At 47.9% G+C, this 16,997-nt stretch overlaps 1 protein-coding gene across 4 annotated transcripts in view; it reads left to right on the top strand.

Moving 5' to 3' along the window:
* Positions 1–16,997, top strand: part of UBASH3A (ubiquitin associated and SH3 domain containing A) — a 46,738-nt gene that overhangs the window by 6,252 nt on the left and 23,489 nt on the right. For 3 of the 4 annotated variants that reach the window (XM_032276796.1, XM_032276793.1, XM_032276794.1), the window contains exons 4-6: positions 575–773; positions 3,956–4,125; positions 5,642–5,850. In XM_032276796.1, coding sequence (XP_032132687.1) covers positions 575–773; positions 3,956–4,125; positions 5,642–5,850 — 578 coding nt within the window. Of the gene's footprint in view, positions 1–574; positions 781–958; positions 1,072–3,955; positions 4,126–5,641; positions 5,851–16,997 lie in introns of all 4 variants that reach the window. The other variant, XM_032276795.1, reaches the window with a different exon arrangement.

The raw sequence follows: 16,997 nt of genomic DNA, 5'->3' as shown, positions 1-16,997 counted from the left end.
GAGTCCCCCTCCACTGCTCAGTCCCCCTCCACTGCTCAGTCCCCCTCCACTGCTCAGTACCCCCTCCACTGCTGAGTCCCCCTCTGCTGCTGAGTCCCCCTCCACTGCTCCATCTCCCTCCACTGCTGAGTCTCCCTCCACTGCTCAGTCCCCCTCCACTGCTCAGTCCCCCCTCCACTGCAGGTTCTGAGCAGTGCCTGGGCAGCCTTGGAGTCTGCTGGAAACCTCCAGAAGCCAAATTGTGCAAACCTGAGCAATGCCATGGGACTAAGGAAAGGGCCAGCAGGTGATGAACACACGCCATGGAGGGAGGGGATGCAGCTCAAGGACCAGGGGATTTCCAACCTGGGCACCTAGAGGAGACACCATCCTGCAAGGAAATTGACCTGAAATATTTGAAAAACTGAGGTCCAGGTATAGAACAAATCCATAACCCCAGACACACAGGGACGAGATAAACTGTTACAGCATTTTGAACAGAAAAGGGTCTCACTTTAATTGCTGCCGATTGTTATTAAATTAATAGATGACTTCTGATGAGAGGTGAGGAAACACGGGCTCTCTCTCCCCTTAGTGTGAAGACCAGAAGGTGGAGTGCCTGTACGAGGCACTGAAGAGAGCTGGAGACAGGCTCCTAGGCTCCTTCCCCACGGCCATGCCCCTGGCTCTCCACTCCTCCATCAGCTACCTCGGCTTCTTCATCAACGGCAGCCCCGCAGACGTCATCCGGGAATTCGCCATGACCTTCGCCACAGAAGCATCTCTCTTAGCAGGTGAGCAGCCCTGGCCAGTTGCAAACACAGGGCCAGGTTCGCAGTGCGTGAACTCTTCGTGGCGGGTTCAGCTCCCAGCACGCAGATGCAGTGGGTCGCTTCCAGGGGAGCAGAGCCCACAGTAATGGTGGGATGGCTGGGTGGGCTTTCTCCCAGGCTCAGTGGATGCACCTGTCCTCACCAAGGCAGTTCCGTGTCCACTTCTGGATTTTCAGCCAGGTGCCTGGACATGGTCTTAACCTGAGGCTGAAGAATTTAACTACAGCCTCCTTCGTGAGCCACTGCAGCCTTCAAAAATGCAGGCCGATAGAAAGCTTCCTATAAAAATGCGGGCCGATAGGAAGCTTCCTACAAAAATGCGGGCCGATAGGAAGCTTCTGGACCCACAGTGGTCTTCTCCTTAAGTAGAAATAGCCTTGTTCACATTAAGTGGTTTTTCAAATGCTTAGCTATATGCCAACAGCCTGGGAAACTGCCCTAGAGGGGTGTTCCAAGCATCAAGCCTGACTGGGTGACCGTGACAGGGTTGGAGGCCGGTGCACATGGGGGGTCAGGGCCTCCCACTCTCGGCCTCGAGTGGGAGACACACAAGCCCTATGTGACCTATTACTGTATTTTCAGAATGAGCTTAGTGCTCTCTCCTTGGCCTCTCCAGGGAAAGATTATTTAGACTCATGTTGAGAATCATCAAAATTCCCTTCTCTCCAAACACCAGCCCTGCTCTGGAGCCCAAGGCTGGGGTTTGGTGGAAAGGATTCTGGATTTGGCATCAGAAGGTGTGGATTTTTTCTGTGTCCCTGATGAGTGGCGTGACCTTAATCAAGTCAGGTCCACTCGCTCTGTCTCTTTTCTTTGTCTACAAAACGATGAGGGCTCTCACTCTTCAAGAACAATGTTTCCTGAGGCTGTAGCGCACCCGCCCCAGTTCCGCGGACGCAGAAGGTGCTCGGCGTTGCCATGATTTACCAGCTCCAAAATCTGACAAGGCCGCAGTGCCTTGGTGGGAGGGGGCCCTCCTTTCTCTCCCCAGGAACGTGTCTGTCTCTGTCCTCAGACACATGTGAAACACAGATTTTGGCCCATAAATCCAACCATGAATCCTGAGCTTCCATTTGGATGCCAGCTTGTGAGTCTGGAGACCGAATCTGCTGGATAATTAGAAAGTAACCCCTTTGTGGAATGAGTCCCCTTTGTCAAATGATGGCTCTTTCATACCCCAGGCTTCCCTAGTGAACCTCAATGGCAACATCTTAAAAACAGGAAGACTGAGGCTGTGAAGGGTAAAGGGCCTGCCCAAGGTCACTGTGGTTTGTGCAGTGGTGTCCCCTAAAAATGTATGTCCACCAAGAACCTCAGACCTCACACCTCACTTGGAAATAGGACCTTTGCAGATGTGGTTGGTTAGAAGGAGGGCACGTTGGATTAGGGTGGGTCCCCATAAGTGGAGAGGCCGCACAGAGACACAGAGAAGCCATATCCCAACTGAGGCAAAGACGGGAGTGATGTGGCCACAAGCCAAGGGTTGCCTGAGGCCACGAGAAACTGGAAGACGCAAGGAACGACCCTTCCCGGGAGCTTTCAGGGAGAGCACACCTTGATTTTGAACCTCTGGTCTCCAGAAACAGGAGAGAATAAATGTCTGTTGTTGGAAACCGATCCAGCGCCCTAACCAGTCTGGTGAAGCCAGGATGTGAACCCAGCTCTGTCCTGCTCCACACCACCTGGGTTCATGCTGAGAGGCCCCACTTCCTGTGGGAGCCAGCATTGACCTCACATCCACGCCCTGACCCAGAGCAGGCTCTGTCCTGCCCTTCTCTGGCCCATGCCCTCAGCCTGATGCCGAGCGGGTAGAGGGGCCTCTCCCAGTGACAAGTGACCAGTGACTGCTCTGAAGTAAACAAGCTCCCTCTAGGGCAAGTGTACTAGGCACCCTGCCCGCACTGGCCCTCCGCAGTGAAACATCCCCATAGGCAAGGGTCTGTGGAGAGGAGGACACACAAGGGCCCATTCACAAGTCGGTGTGACTCACTCTGACGTCAGCCACTAGCAGTGGGTCTTTCCCAGGCCACACTTACTCACATGGCAAGGCCGTCCTCCCTGACTGCTAAAAAATAGTCAGAAAAGGAATTTCCCCACCACCTACACACTCCCGCCGCTCTGGGCTGCGCAGCCTCAGCACCTGGGCCGGCCAGAGACCGTGGGAGCTTCCCGTTTGCCTCTAAAGGCTCACCTCTCACGTGGGAGACAGCAGTGGGCCCTAACTTCAGGGGTCTGAGGAAAGGCTTGCATTACCCTCGACATTTTTTAGGGGGTGAGCAGATTCTGTTTGCAAGTGCCTTGCCATGGAGCGGGGGCAGGTGACCTCTGCACCGACACAGCGTGTCTAGCAGGAAATTTTAAGAGGCCGGTTTCCCACGGCAAGCAGCCACTGCCATCCTCCAGCAAATGCTGCTGAAACAGAAATTGGGCCAGGCCCAGAGGCTCGATCAAGGTCACTTTGCAAAAGGGGGGCACAGTGTGCCCTAAAACTAGGTCTGTCCACCCCAAAGTCTGTGCTGTTCCCATCAAGACACCGACCGCCTCCCTAGGATATAAAATACTTTGTGGCCCAACTGAAATCAGATCCCAGATGCGTCGGTGACGCCAGCTACTCTGCTGACTGGCCTGAGAGCCCCCTTGCAAGACTAGGGAGGGCCAGGGCCACTGGGGCAGAGGACGCCCAAAAAGACCAGAGACTCAGCCACTCCCAGGACCTCCTGCTTCACGAAAACAAGGTGAACCCTCAGACATTGTGTGTTTTATAGTTGTGTTGCCTAAAGAGTTTTCTTGAAATTCTACAATTAAACAACAAGCCAGTGAACTGGAGCTCGGGCCTATAAGTCCAGGCCACTGGGTAATGCGCACACCCTGGGGAACGGAGCAGCTGTTCACTCTGTGTGTCTGAATTGTGCATTTGTGCAGCTGGCCTGCAAACCGATAGGCCCCAAGACCCTGAGCCCACATCTCCATGCCCTCCTCTTCCCTGCTTGCTGGAAAAATCTGCAGATATCCAGCCATCTCCTTTATGGTGTGAGTCCTGAGCGGGCCGAGTCCTTGCCTTGTTGAGGGAGCAGGAAGAAGGAAGGAAGGAGGCGTTTAGGTAACGGTGCCCTGGCACCCTCTGTGTCTCCCTGATTTCACAGACTGTACCGTGAAGCCATGCACCAAGCAGCTACATCTGACCTTGGCCCACAAGTTCTACCCCCACCACCAGAGGACGCTGGAGCAGCTGGCCAGAGCCATCCCCCTGGGCCACGGCTGCCAGTGGACGGCAGCCCTCTACTCCCGAGACATGCGCTTCGTGCACTACCAGGTGAGAGAGCCGGGCGGGGGCTCCTAAGAAACAGATGAATGCACGGCCCCCACCTGACGGCACATACCCCTGGAGCCCTCCAAGGGAGATATTTTAGTAGCAAGGGAAATTTCTATTGCTTCTCTAAAACCATTCTCTCTCTTGTGCAATTTGCAACTAGCATTCTTTTATATGTGAGTCAGAGATGCACAGAAATTTTAACACCAAATAAAAGCATTTCCAGGATTAGAAAAGGAGGCCAGGTGCGGTGGCTCATGCCTGTAATCCCAGCACTTTGGGAGGCCAAGGCAGGTGGATCACTTGAGGTCAGGTGTTCAAGATCAGCCTGGGCAACATGGTGAAACCCCGTCTGTACTAAAAATACAAAAAATTACCCAAGCATGGTGGCAGACACCTGTAATTCCAGCTACTCAGGGTATCACCTGAACCTGGGAGGTGGAGGTTGCAGTGAACCAAGATTGCACCACTGCACTCCAGCCTGGGCAACAGGGAGACTGGCAAGAAAAAAAGGAAGGAAGGAAGGAAGGACGGAAGGAAAGAAGGAAGGAAGGAGGGAGGGAGAGAAGGAAGGAAGGAAGGAGAGAGAAAGAGAAAGAAAGAAAGAGAGGGGAAGGGAAGAAAGAAACAGAAAGAGACTGTTGTAAATACATGTTTTGCTTATTCTTATTTTTTTTTAATTTAGGGGTTATGCTAATCTCTGTATCATTCTAATTTTAGTTGTATATGCTGCCAAAGTGAGCACAATTCACTTTAAATAATGATTTGAATGAAACCTCATTCTGAGACTTCCTCCCCATGAAGTGTGCGGTGCTTCTTTCAGATCCAGAGAGCAAGTGTGAATGAATCCACCATGTTCTGTGTCATACAAGAAGGTGTCAATAACCTCACACCAAGGAAGGCGGATGTGAAGGTTGGCTTGTGCCTTCAGATCTTTTGTAGACGAAAAAGTACCTAGGTGGATGGATGATGGATAGATCCCAAAACATTTGCCTTTTTTTCTTTTCTTTTTTTTTTTTTCTTTGAGACAGTCTGGGTCTGTTCCCAGGCTGGAGTGCAGTGGCGCGATCTCAGCTCACTGCATCCTCCGCCTTGTGGGTTCAAGTGATACTTCTGCCTCAGCTTCCCAAGTAGCTGAGACTACAGGCATGCACCACCACACCCGGCTAATGTTTGTATTTTTAGTAGAGAAAGGGTTTCCCTATGTTGGCCAGGCTGGTCTTGAACTCCTGACCTTGTGATCCACCAGCCTCAGGCTCCCGAAGTGCTGGGATTACAGGCATGAGCCACCACGCCCAGCCCCAGAATGTATTTCTAAATCTATCCAAAGAATTCTATGCTGCATTTCGTTATATTCTATGGTATGTACCGTTAGACAAAGCTTTGGACAGTGTCTTGGAGACACAGCACACATTGGAGGAGGCAGAGAGCAGGAGGTAGCAGGTGACAAACCTCCCACTGCTGCCGTTTTCCAAAGTAAATCTTTGCTCGAGACATGAAGCCCCTTGCCTTTTTCTAGACCCTGAGAGCCCTCTTCCAGTACCAACCCCAGAATGCGGACGAGCTGACGCTAAGTCCTGGCGACTACATCTTTGTGGACCCCACACAGCAGGACGAAGCCAGCGAGGGCTGGGTGATTGGGATCTCACAGCGGACAGGCTGCCGGGGCTTCCTGCCGGAAAACTACACGGATCGAGCCAGCGAGTCTGACACCTGGGTTAAGCACAGGTGAGTGCTGCCTCCAGCTGCAGCCCCATCATCTCTCTGTTACTGCATCAGAGTGCCCACCTGCAAACACTGTGCTTCTAAAGCATTCCATCATTAGTAAAATGCATTCTCTATGCTGGCAAAATTATTCCTGCAGGTGCATAGTAAACGTCTTGGTTCATGTGTGGTTTTCTGACGATAACATTCAAAAAAGAATGAATTACTCTGCCTTAGAGTAGTTTGAGATTGTAATCCCAAAATTATTGCAAAATGCTATTTCCTTATCACAAACATAATAAATTACACGCAGTGGTCCTGACCTTGGGTTTATTTATTCTTCTGCCCCGAGTATAAACTTTAAAGTCATAGGGTGTACTGTTAGTTTTCTATGGCCGTATAATGAATTACCACAAAATTAACAGCTAAAACAAAGTGCACTTATTATCTTATTGTATTCATGGGTTGAGAGTCAGAGTCAGCTTAACTGGGTCCTCAGCCTGGGGTCTCAAGGCTGTAATCGAGGTGCCTGCCAGGGCTGGGGTCCCAGCTGAGGCTTCTTGCCCTGGTACACACTTGGTGGAAGTGATTTCCTTGAATCTGTAGGACTCCTGGTGATTCACTTCTTCATCAGCTGGTGAATCCCTTAATTTTAGCCTTTTAGCATCATCTGGTGAGGCTAAGGATTTTCAGAATCATCAGGCACTGGTTCTTTTTCGTTCAATGTTCTTCCCTCAGTTTATCTCTTTCCTCTCCTGCTGCACTATAAGCAACATGAAGAAACCAGGTGATATGCTTAACACTTTGGAAATATCCTTAGCTATGTAACCAGCATTATCGCTTACAAGTCCTGCTCTCCATGGACAACTTCATTAAATTCTCTGGCACACAAGGGAAGGATCCTCCTTGCTCCGATTTCCTGGAACACATTTCGCATCCCTTTCTGAGTCCTCCCTGAAGGATTCACCTTCAGCATCCACATTTCCACTGGCAGTCTGTTCATGGTGATTTGGGCCTTCTCTACCATGTTCTCAAAAGTCTCTCAGCCTCTACTCAACTTTGCCAAGTCCCAGAGTTGTTTCCACATTTTAAGTTCAGAAGGTTTCCAACTTACAATGGTTTGACTTAGGATTTCATAATGGTACGAAAGTTATATTCTTTGAATAGAAACTGTGTTTCAAGTGCCCGTATTCAGTGCTTCACTTTCAGTACAATATTTTACGAGTTATATGAGGTACTCAACACTTTATTACAAAATAGGCTTTGTGTTAGGTGATTTTGCCCTACTATAGGCTACTGTGTCTGAGCATGTTTAGGGTAAGCGAGGCTAAGCTATGACATTCAGTAGGTTAGGTGCATTAAATGCATCTTCAAGGTATGATGGGTTTGTTGGAATGTAACCCCATCTGCAGGTGAAGAGCACCCATGTTTGTTACAACAGCTCCCCATTCCTGATACCAAATTTAGTAAAAGTGTAACCAGAGAAGCAGAAGCGATCACTTGCATACAATATATAATACATATAAATATTCATGCAGTTGTCCCTTGCTATCTGCATGGCATTGGTTCCAGGACACCCACAGATACCCAAATCCTCAGGTGCTCAAGTCACCAATATAAAATGCTGTCGTATTTACATGCAATGTATGCACATCATCCTGTATCTTTTAAATCATCTCGATTACTTATGTAATATAATGTTAATGCTATACAAATAGTTGTTCTACAGTATTGTTTTTTATTTGTATTTTTAAAATTGTTGTATTGCTATTTTTTTTTTTTTGAGAATGGAGTTTTGCTCTTTTGCCCAGGCTGGAATGCATGGCAGATCTTGGCTCACTGCAAACTCCACCTCCCAGGTTCAAGAGATTCTCCTGCCTCAGCCTCCCGAGTAGCTAAGTTTACAGGCATATACCACCACACTCGGCTAATTTTGTATTTTTAGTGGAGACAAAGTTTCTCCATGTTGATCAGGTTGGTCTCGAACTCCCAACTTCAGGTGGTCTGCCGGCCTCGACCTCTGAAAGTTCTAGTATTACAGGCATGAGCCACCTCGCCTTGCTGCTGTTTTTTGTCGATTAATTTTTTAAAAAATATTTTTGGCCTGCAGTTGGTCAACTCCACGTAATACTTTATATTGTACACACATGTATCACATACGCACATACATGTATAGAAAGGCATATATGTATATACACATCTATATGGATTGGTACAACAAATTGCCTTATGGAATTACTGGGGCTAGCTGAGCAAGGGCAGGCAGCAGGAAGGGAGGATCCTAATCAGGCTGAAAGCCCACGGGCAAGCGGAAGCTTGTTGTCCACATGTGGGCAGCTGGAAGGAACACACGGGGGATGGGAAAGCAATCGCAGACACAGCTGCTATGAGTCTCTGAGCTTGGGGAAAGCCTAAACTTTTTAAAAAAATGCCTTTCCACTGTGTAAGTCAGGTCTGCTCAGACTACTCTTGCTTTTGATTAATTTGAATTCAACTGCTCAGGGGATCTAATCACATTTGCAAAATCTCCTTCTAGCAGCACCTAGACTAGCATTTGATGGAATAGCTGGGAAGGCTGTGTGTGATGCTTAGGATGACTACTGCCTCTCTTCCATGCTCCAGCTGTCATGAGAATGCATAGCCCACCCTGATCAGTCATGTGCTAAAAAAGAAGTCTAGGGACTGTCGTTCAGTCTAGCCAAGTTGCCACGCTGTAAAGCCTTTGCATCACGAGAAGGTAGCTCTCGTGAGCTTTTTCACTCTCTTCTCCCAGGTTCCAGTTGGGAGAGTGGAGAGAGCAGACAGAGGTCAGAATACACTTGGTGAATAAAGAGAAAAGCTGCTCAACCTCACGGGTGTGCATGCTGGGGTGGAGCTCTTGCAGGTGTCAAGACTGATGGTTGGAACAACTGAATGATGAGAGTAGGAGGAGCAGGGCAGAAAGGCACAGAAAACCCTATGTTGTGGTTCGGGGCTTCCTGGCCCCTTCAGAGCTGTGTGGCTGGGGAAGAGAGCCTGGAAAACCACCATCATGGCCATCCCTCTATCTTCAGGCAGGAGGTCTTAAAACCATTTTACCGTTTCACTCATTTGTTTACTTCTCTCCCAAAATTTCCCACAGCTTCTCTAGGGTTCCCCCCACCACCCTGACAAATAAATAAGTCATTAAGTTGGACACAGATGAATCAGCGTCTATTCAATCTATAGATTTTCAGATCTGTGCTGGACACTTGCTGTGGACATCTATTTCTAGCATCTATATATCCAGGGAATTCTTTCCTGTACCCTTCCTACTGAGGTTCATACACAAAGCAAAACTATGAAAATTGTGACATTTTATTTGAGTTGTCATTGGAAACTACTTAAAAATTGTCAGAGACTATAAGGATAACTAATAAGACTAGCATTTTGAGTAAATTTAGAAAGAATATACTTTGAAGAGCTAAAATAAATGATTGCTTATTGGTTATTTTTAACCAACTCCCCCCTGCAAAAAAAAAGAAAAGAAAAGAAAAGATGGTTTAATAGTACCTAATAGAAGCTCTTGGTGAAATCATTAGAATTTGCAAGGAATAGTAGTAAAAATAATGGAAGTATTGTCTGAAATATTTATAAAAGGAGATTTGGTGACTATGGCTGATTTCTTTAGGTATTATATTTCTTTCTGCTAATTATTCATACACCGAGATTTGTATAATGAGCCAGGGACAGCATTTGTGTCCCTGCGCTTCCCCACTAAACATAGTGGCAACTTGACACTCAAGGAGAACAGCCAAAGCCCCAAGGCTGTCCAGACGTGGCATTCCGTATCATCTTCGCTTTGTCCAGACGTGGCGTTCCGTGTCACCTTCGCTTTGTCCAGACGTGGCATTCCGTGTCACCTTCGCTTTGTCCAGACGTGGCGTTCCGTGTCACCTTCGCTTTGTCCAGACGTGGCGTTCCGTATCACCTTCGCTTTGTCCAGACGTGGCATTCCATATTATCTTCGCTTGAGGCCATTTAACTTCTTGCCTTAATGAATAAGAACTAAGGACCACAAAATGCAAATCTGGGATGAAAAATGCAGCAGTAGTCACACTTCCTTATTGATGTGTTAATTCATAATCCACTTAAATCTATTTTAAGGCAGCTTAAGAGATGCCCAATAGCTTTGCACACTAACATCACCCCCCTGCCCCATGCCTGGCTCTGTTCCATGTATGTCCTTTATTAACTGATTTACTTCTCCAATATCCCTGGGGTAGGCACTGTTATTGCTCCATTTTACAGATGATGAAACTGATACATAAAGAGATCAAATCACTCGCTTGTGTTCACACAGCAAGTGAGCAGGGGAGGCAGGATTCCAGCTTTATACCTAATCCCACACTTGGGCTTCCAACTATGACCTCAACTGCCCCTATGGAAGAGATCATTACATTTTAAAAATAAGTCCATAGATTAAATTATGACACATCCATACAATAAAACATTTGCAGCTTTAAAATAATCAAGAGGGAGAATTTTGTGTATTGATTTGAAAAAATATGGAATATTTATTGATAAATGACAAAAATAAGTTGCAATACAATGTATGTGGTATGATATACTTGTGGGGGAAGGGGAAAGACATGTATATGTCTGTAAATACATGTGCACAATATGTATTTCCATACATGCATGTGTCATAGGTTCCCTGGAAGGGAGAATGTCTAGAAACTTCTAACCATGGTTACCTGTGAGTTCTAGGACTGGCAATCAGGAGAATGGAGAGACTTTTCAAACACGACCATTTCATAATATTTACATATATGAAGCATATAAATGCACTTCTTACTCAAAACATAAATTAATCCATTTTAAATTTTAAGAAGAGAATATAAGAAAGTTGGGTCAAAAGGGGAATAAAGGTGGAGAAGCTAGACAAAGCCAGGGCTGGAGTTTGTCTTCACCGTGGCATGTGCTGGGAGCTCCTAGCTCTGAGCTTTCCCACATCGGGTGAGAAAACAGAGACACATTCAATCAACAGTCGTGGCCATCCCAGACCCGTGCAGACCAGCAGTTCAGGAGAAACACAATTTGCTGACATAGACATGTCCGTGGGTCCAGGGGCCACATCTAAATCACAGGATGTGGGTGCCACAAGGGATTGTAGGTAACCGAAGGCAACACCCTGCTCGAGAGCTGAGAAGACTCAGGCCCAGGAGGCAGGAAGGGGGGTGATGCTGTACAGCCAAGGGAGCTCTTGCTTTCTTGCAAGCTTAGTTCATCACCTGATCCAAACAACAGGAGGTGCTGGCTACACCCTAACTAACCATCTACATTCCAGGAGGGTTGAGGCTCCCCTGTGGCCCTGCGTCATTCAGCATGTCCTTCATTCTCTGCCCAGGATGGGAGAGTTTCATTGTCACAGAGAAACCACCAAGACTCTGAAGAAGATGAGTCAATAGCTATGATACTTTTCACTTCACAGTTGATACATTAGACACCTGTCATCAACGTAACCATCTCAGCTTTTATGCCTGATGTTTCTGGGACTATTCTTTCTAGAGACAACTTTGTCTTGAGAATTAATCAGTATTGGCCAGGCATGGTGGCGCACGCCTGTAATCCTAGCACTTTGGGAGGCCGAGGAGGGCGGATCACCAGGTCAGGAAATCAAGACCATCCTGGCTAAAGGGTGAAACCCTGTCTCTACTAAAAATACAAAAATTTAGCCGGGTGTGGTGGCACGCACCTGTAGTCCCAGCTACTCGGGAGGCTGAGACAGGAGAATCGCTTGAACCCAGGAGGTAGAGGTTTCAGTGAGCCAAGATCACACCACTGCACTCCAGACTGGGTGACAGAGAGATGCTCCATCTCAGAAAAAAAAAAGAGAGAAAATGAATCAATATTAACAAAAATTGTGATGAAAGGAGAGACATAAGCACATGAGCACTGGGCCAGGTGCTGTGGGGTGTCTGATTGGTCCTGCTTTGGAAGCACTCTCATCATGGCTGGGGGAGCAGCAAGACACCCTGCTAAGCAGTGATCTGTGCGTGTGGGCCAGTGAGGCATATGATGGGAGCTGCTGGACTCCACTGAGCTGGCGAAATCTTTTCAAACTGCCTAAAGTCCTTATTAAACATATAAAGCTTTTAAAATCAGAAAAGAAATGGTCCTTGAGCGTCTCCACACATCGCTAAGGTATTTGTTAGTGGAAAATGTGGTCAGACAGTAACCTCCAAAGGCCAACTGACCCATGGGCTGACAGATAGCTGTTCAGATGTTTGGTAAATACCTACAGATAGCTGTTCAGATGTTTGGTAGGAGTACCAGCCTGGGTCAGGACTCACACTTTCGTGACCCAAGCAGCAGAACCGCCACCATTACCGTGCCTGGAAACAGACCTGCAGGTGCACCAGGAGGAATCCCCCACCCACGAAGAGGGCACCTTTCCAAGTAAGAGTCTGCAGCTCCGATGCCATGCGTAGTACTTGGCAATTAACATATCAATTATCCATCACCACTCTAATTGACCCCAGCCTCCTTGCCGTATGGTGCTGGGATTCTTCGGACTTATCTACCAACAAATCACAGCGTGATGTGTGTCCACTGCTTTGAAGAAGATCAGAGGTGGCCTGGAGGGACTGGTGCTGGAGGACTGTGTTCACAAACCGCAGCAGTTCCAATCCTCTGTATAGGAGAGCAGAAGGAGCCCCGTTGTAGGACAAAGAACAGTGGGGCCTGAGAGTGAGGGCTCAGGAGAACACGTGCCATGCGCCAGTCAAGACGAGGACACTCCCACACTGAAGACAAACACAGCAGATTACTTCGAAAACCTCAGAGCAAGTTTACAGCAAGTACAGTATCTCAGACATAAGAAAGGTACACTTAGGGGCTGAATTGCATCCCGCCAACATCCACATGCGGAGGTCCTGACTCCCAAGACCTCAGAATGCGACCTTATTTGGAGACAGGGTCTTTAAAGAGGTGATTAAGTTCAACTGAGGCCATTAAGGTGTGCCCCTATCCAATATGACCCTTGTCCTTAGTAGAAGAAGTTAGGACACAGACACACACAGAGGGACAGCCCTGTGAGGACACAAGGCGAAGGTGCCTATCTACAAGCCAAGGAGAGAGGCCTCAAGAGGAGCCAGCCCCAACCGTGGCTTGACCCCAGACCTGCAGCCTCCAGCACTGTGAGAGAATCTGTGGCTGTTGTTGAAGCCGTCCAGCTGTGGGACTTTGTCAGGGCCTCCCCAGAAAACAAACACACGGACGTTGTCCAGGCAGCCCCAGACGGCAGCTGTGTCCTTTTAAGAACCAGGGAGAATTCAAACACGTCTGTTTCCGTGGTGTAAGTTAACCGCCAAGAGTCTCTCTCAAGTTAAAGAGAAAAATAGAAATGTGAAAATGCTAAGCCCTTTTCTTTCTCCTCCCATCACCCATGTTCTCAGCGCAATCTTGATCGTATTTCATTTGAAAGACCAGCAGAATGCACTCCGATTCTCTCTGTAAACCTCACAGATGTCATCAGTTGATAGCAAAGTCCTGCCTGAAGTCTGCAGAGCAAGCCGCAGGCAGGGTGTTCGTGCCCCCACCTTGCCCTCAGGAAGGGGAAACCAACCAATGTTTCCTGTGCCAACGTGGGGCTATGAATTGTGCCTCACTGCTCTGAGCATGTTAATTTGAAGAAGAAACTGTTGATTGTTCCAATGTGACGGCTGTATCCTTGGTCTACTTAATCAACCCAAGTTTGCATTTTCTATCTATTGGCATCTGACACCATGAGAAGATGCAAAGTAAACTGGCCTGGACCTGCCATAGTTCATAGGTGGAGACAGGACAGGCAATGGGGCTGTGGAAGAAGCAGGTGCAACTTGCAGACAAGTCAAGAAACACATGAACTGAATCAAGACGCCGTGCAGGTGGCGGGTGGTCCAGGGCGTACAGTCAGAGGAGTGCAGGGCAGGCGCTGAGATGCAGAAGGAAAGGTGCCCTTCCTGGGCGGGTCTCGGTGCAGGTGTGGGAGCCACTACTGCTTTTACGAGAATGTGGGGACTTGAGACCTTTATGGGAGAAATGCAAACATTTGCATATGGGCTGGATACACAGAAACATTCCCTGTGCGTGGTTGAGAACAGTAAACTGTGGCAGCATGTCACTTCCAGGTTTAATAAAATTCCAGGCAAAATCTCAATGGGACCATTTGTTGGAACTTTACCAAATGCATGAAAAGTTTATCTGGAAGAATAAACAGGAGAGGAGAGCCGAGATAAAACTTTGAAAAATAAAAATGAAGAGATATTTACCCGACTAGATGTTAAAAATACATTGTGAATCTACAATATGGTCCTGGCACAAGGGAGATTAAAAAACAGATCAGAGGCACAGGATAGAGACCAGAGGACAAGGCCAGCATCCTGGAGAGGTCACATCTGATGAGGGGCACATCAGAGATAGGGACAGAAATGGGTAAGAAACAGACAGTATTGGCCTGGCTCTGTGGCTCATGCCTGTAATCCCAGCCATTGGGAGGCCGAGATGGGAGGACCACCTGAGGTAAGGAGCTCGAGACCAGCCTGGCCAACATGGCGAAAACCTGTCTCTACTAAAATCACAAAAAATTCGCCAGACACAGTGGTGCACACCTGTAGTCCCAGCTACTCGGGAGGCTGAAGCTTGAGAATCACTTGAACCCAGGAGGCAGAGGTTGCAGTGAGCCAAGATCACACCACTGCACTCCAGCCTGGGTGACAGAGCGAGACTCTGTCTCAGAAAAAAAAAGAAAAGAAAAGAAAACAAATAGTATTTCATATCCCCTCACATACACCAAAATCAATTCCTGGCAGACTCAAGTATTAAATAGAAACAGAAAATCATTTTAAAAATAGAACTGCTTAGTGAATGCATTTCTGATTTCTGGGCTGGGGAGAGCTCTGAAAGCTCAGAAGCAGTGGAAGGGATCTTAAAGTGAGACTAAGCAGACCTGTCTTTCACAGTGAGTATTAGATGCTTAAACTCAAAGACCTCTGCAGAATAAACATCATAAAGAACCCCACCCTGCAAAGAGCAAGCTGGCCACAGTGCTTTTCAGAAGATATTCATAAAGTTGATGGTCCCCAACGGGTCACCCACTTGAGCAGATTTCCTGCCCCAGCCCTCAACCCTCCCACAGTGGCACAGGGGTCCCTGGATGCTGCTAGCCCTTGGACATTTTTGGCCCCTGGGGTGACTAATGCCTGCCTTTTTCACTGACTGACCAAGAAGCTGTCTCCTCACTTTTCCTCTACAAAAACTTCATTCAAAAATTGCTAAGAAAAACACTAAGGCTTTGAGAGAAGAAATGGCCAAAGAACATGAACAGGAGAGAAGGAAATGGGGGAGGAGTGCCTGTTCAATAGTAAGAGAACATGTGCACAAAAAAGTGAGGCCCAGCCAGTCGCAGTGGCTCATGCCTGTAGTCCTGGTACATTGGGAGGCCGAGGTAGGAAGAAGGATCACTTAAGCCCAGGAGTTGGAGACCAGCCTGGGCGACATAGGGAGACCCTGTCTCTACGAAATAAAAAATAAAAGTAAATTAGCAGGGCATGGTGGTGCCATGCCTGTACCAATTACTTGGGAGGCAGAGGTGGGAGGATAGCTTGAGCCTGGGAGGTCGAGGCTGCAGTGATCCGTGATTGTGTCACTACACTCCAGCCGCGGCAACAGTGAGACCCTGTCTTTCAAAAAATTAAAGTAGAATTTTTAAAAAATGAGGCACCGGCCGGACGCGGTGGCTCACGCCTGTAATCCCAGCACTTTGGGAGACCGAGGCGGGTGGATCACGAGGTCAAGAGATCAAGACCATCCTGGTCAACATGGTGAAACCCCGTCTCTGCTAAAACTACAAAAAAATTAGCTGGGCATGGTGGCACATGCCTGTAATCCCAGCTACTCAGGAGGCTGAGGCAGGAGAATTGCCTGAACCCAGGAGGCGGAGGTTGCGGTGAGCCGAGATCGCGCCATTGCACTCCAGCCTGGGTAACATGAGTGAAACTCCGTCACAAAAAAAAAAAAAAAATGAGGCACCATTTCCCTTCACCTTCTACTCGACTACAATTTGCTTTTCCTGAAAAAGTGGTTCAAATTCAAAAAGCCATAAGGCAACATTCCCAAATGTGGATGGATGAGGGAAACAGGGTTAGAGTCTGTGGTTAACTGAGTTGGAGGATTACGGATACTCTTTCACGTTTTTTAATTTGTTGTATTTTCCACATTCTAATAACCATTAGAAACAAAGTCTCCTGAATTTTCCCAATGGAATTGGAAATTTAAAATGCTAGAATTCACTGAAAGAAAGAGCGAAATGTCAGTAGAAGCTGTTGGGCAGGCAAAGGACTTTTTGTGCCCAATTCAGCCCCGAGAAATCACACAGAGCTCCTGCTGAGACAGGCCTGTGTGGCCACTGGACTGTGACAGTGTATAATTTCTAAATAGAGTTTTCAAATATCTTTGCTTCCATGGAGTGAATTCCCCCTTGGGGAAATTGACCATGTGCTGTTCCAAGGAGGATTCCTGAAGCCTTCCAGTCTCTGTTTCTCATTCACTGTCTTCCTCTGACCACCCTGCCTGTTTCTCCCAGACACATTCATTTTGGGGGCCCCCATCACCATCACCCCCTTCCTATTCCAGAGCATGGAGTTCTCACTGCTGCAAGTTGCTGGGATCTTTCCCCTCAGTCGTCCCTGAGCACCTGAGTGCCTGTCCACTCCATGACATGTTTCTCGATTGTTGGAAGGCAGCAGCTCCCTCATTACCCTGATGCCTTCCGCTGAATGCATCTTCTGTCCTCCAGATGTGAGCAGAGCGCATCAATGTGTCTGTTCACTGCTGGTTCATTCCTGCATCTCAGCTGCATCCATTTGCACACCTGGGACTGTATTAGAAAGTGGATCAAAGACGATGGTGTATTCAACAGTGTTCCCCAGAGAGAGACAGAGACAGAGAGTGACAGGGAGAGGAGAGATCTAGGTGAAGGAATGGGCTCAAGACTGTGAGCCTGGCAAGTCCACAGTTTGCAGGGCAGGCCAGCAGATGGGAGACCCCAGAAAGCATTGAAGTTACTGCTCAAATCCAAAGGTGGGCTGGAGGCAGAACCCCCCTTCCTCATGGGACCCCAGTTTGTCTCCTCTTAAGGCCTTCAACTGGTTGGATGAGACCCACCCACA

This window comes from Sapajus apella, unplaced genomic scaffold, assembly GCF_009761245.1.
Source record: "Sapajus apella isolate SASKATOON/1434 unplaced genomic scaffold, GSC_monkey_1.0 scaffold8, whole genome shotgun sequence".
Lineage (NCBI taxonomy): Eukaryota > Metazoa > Chordata > Mammalia > Primates > Cebidae > Sapajus > Sapajus apella.
The sequence above is the reverse complement of the archived record's forward strand: the minus strand, read 5'-3'. Positions and strand labels throughout refer to the sequence as shown.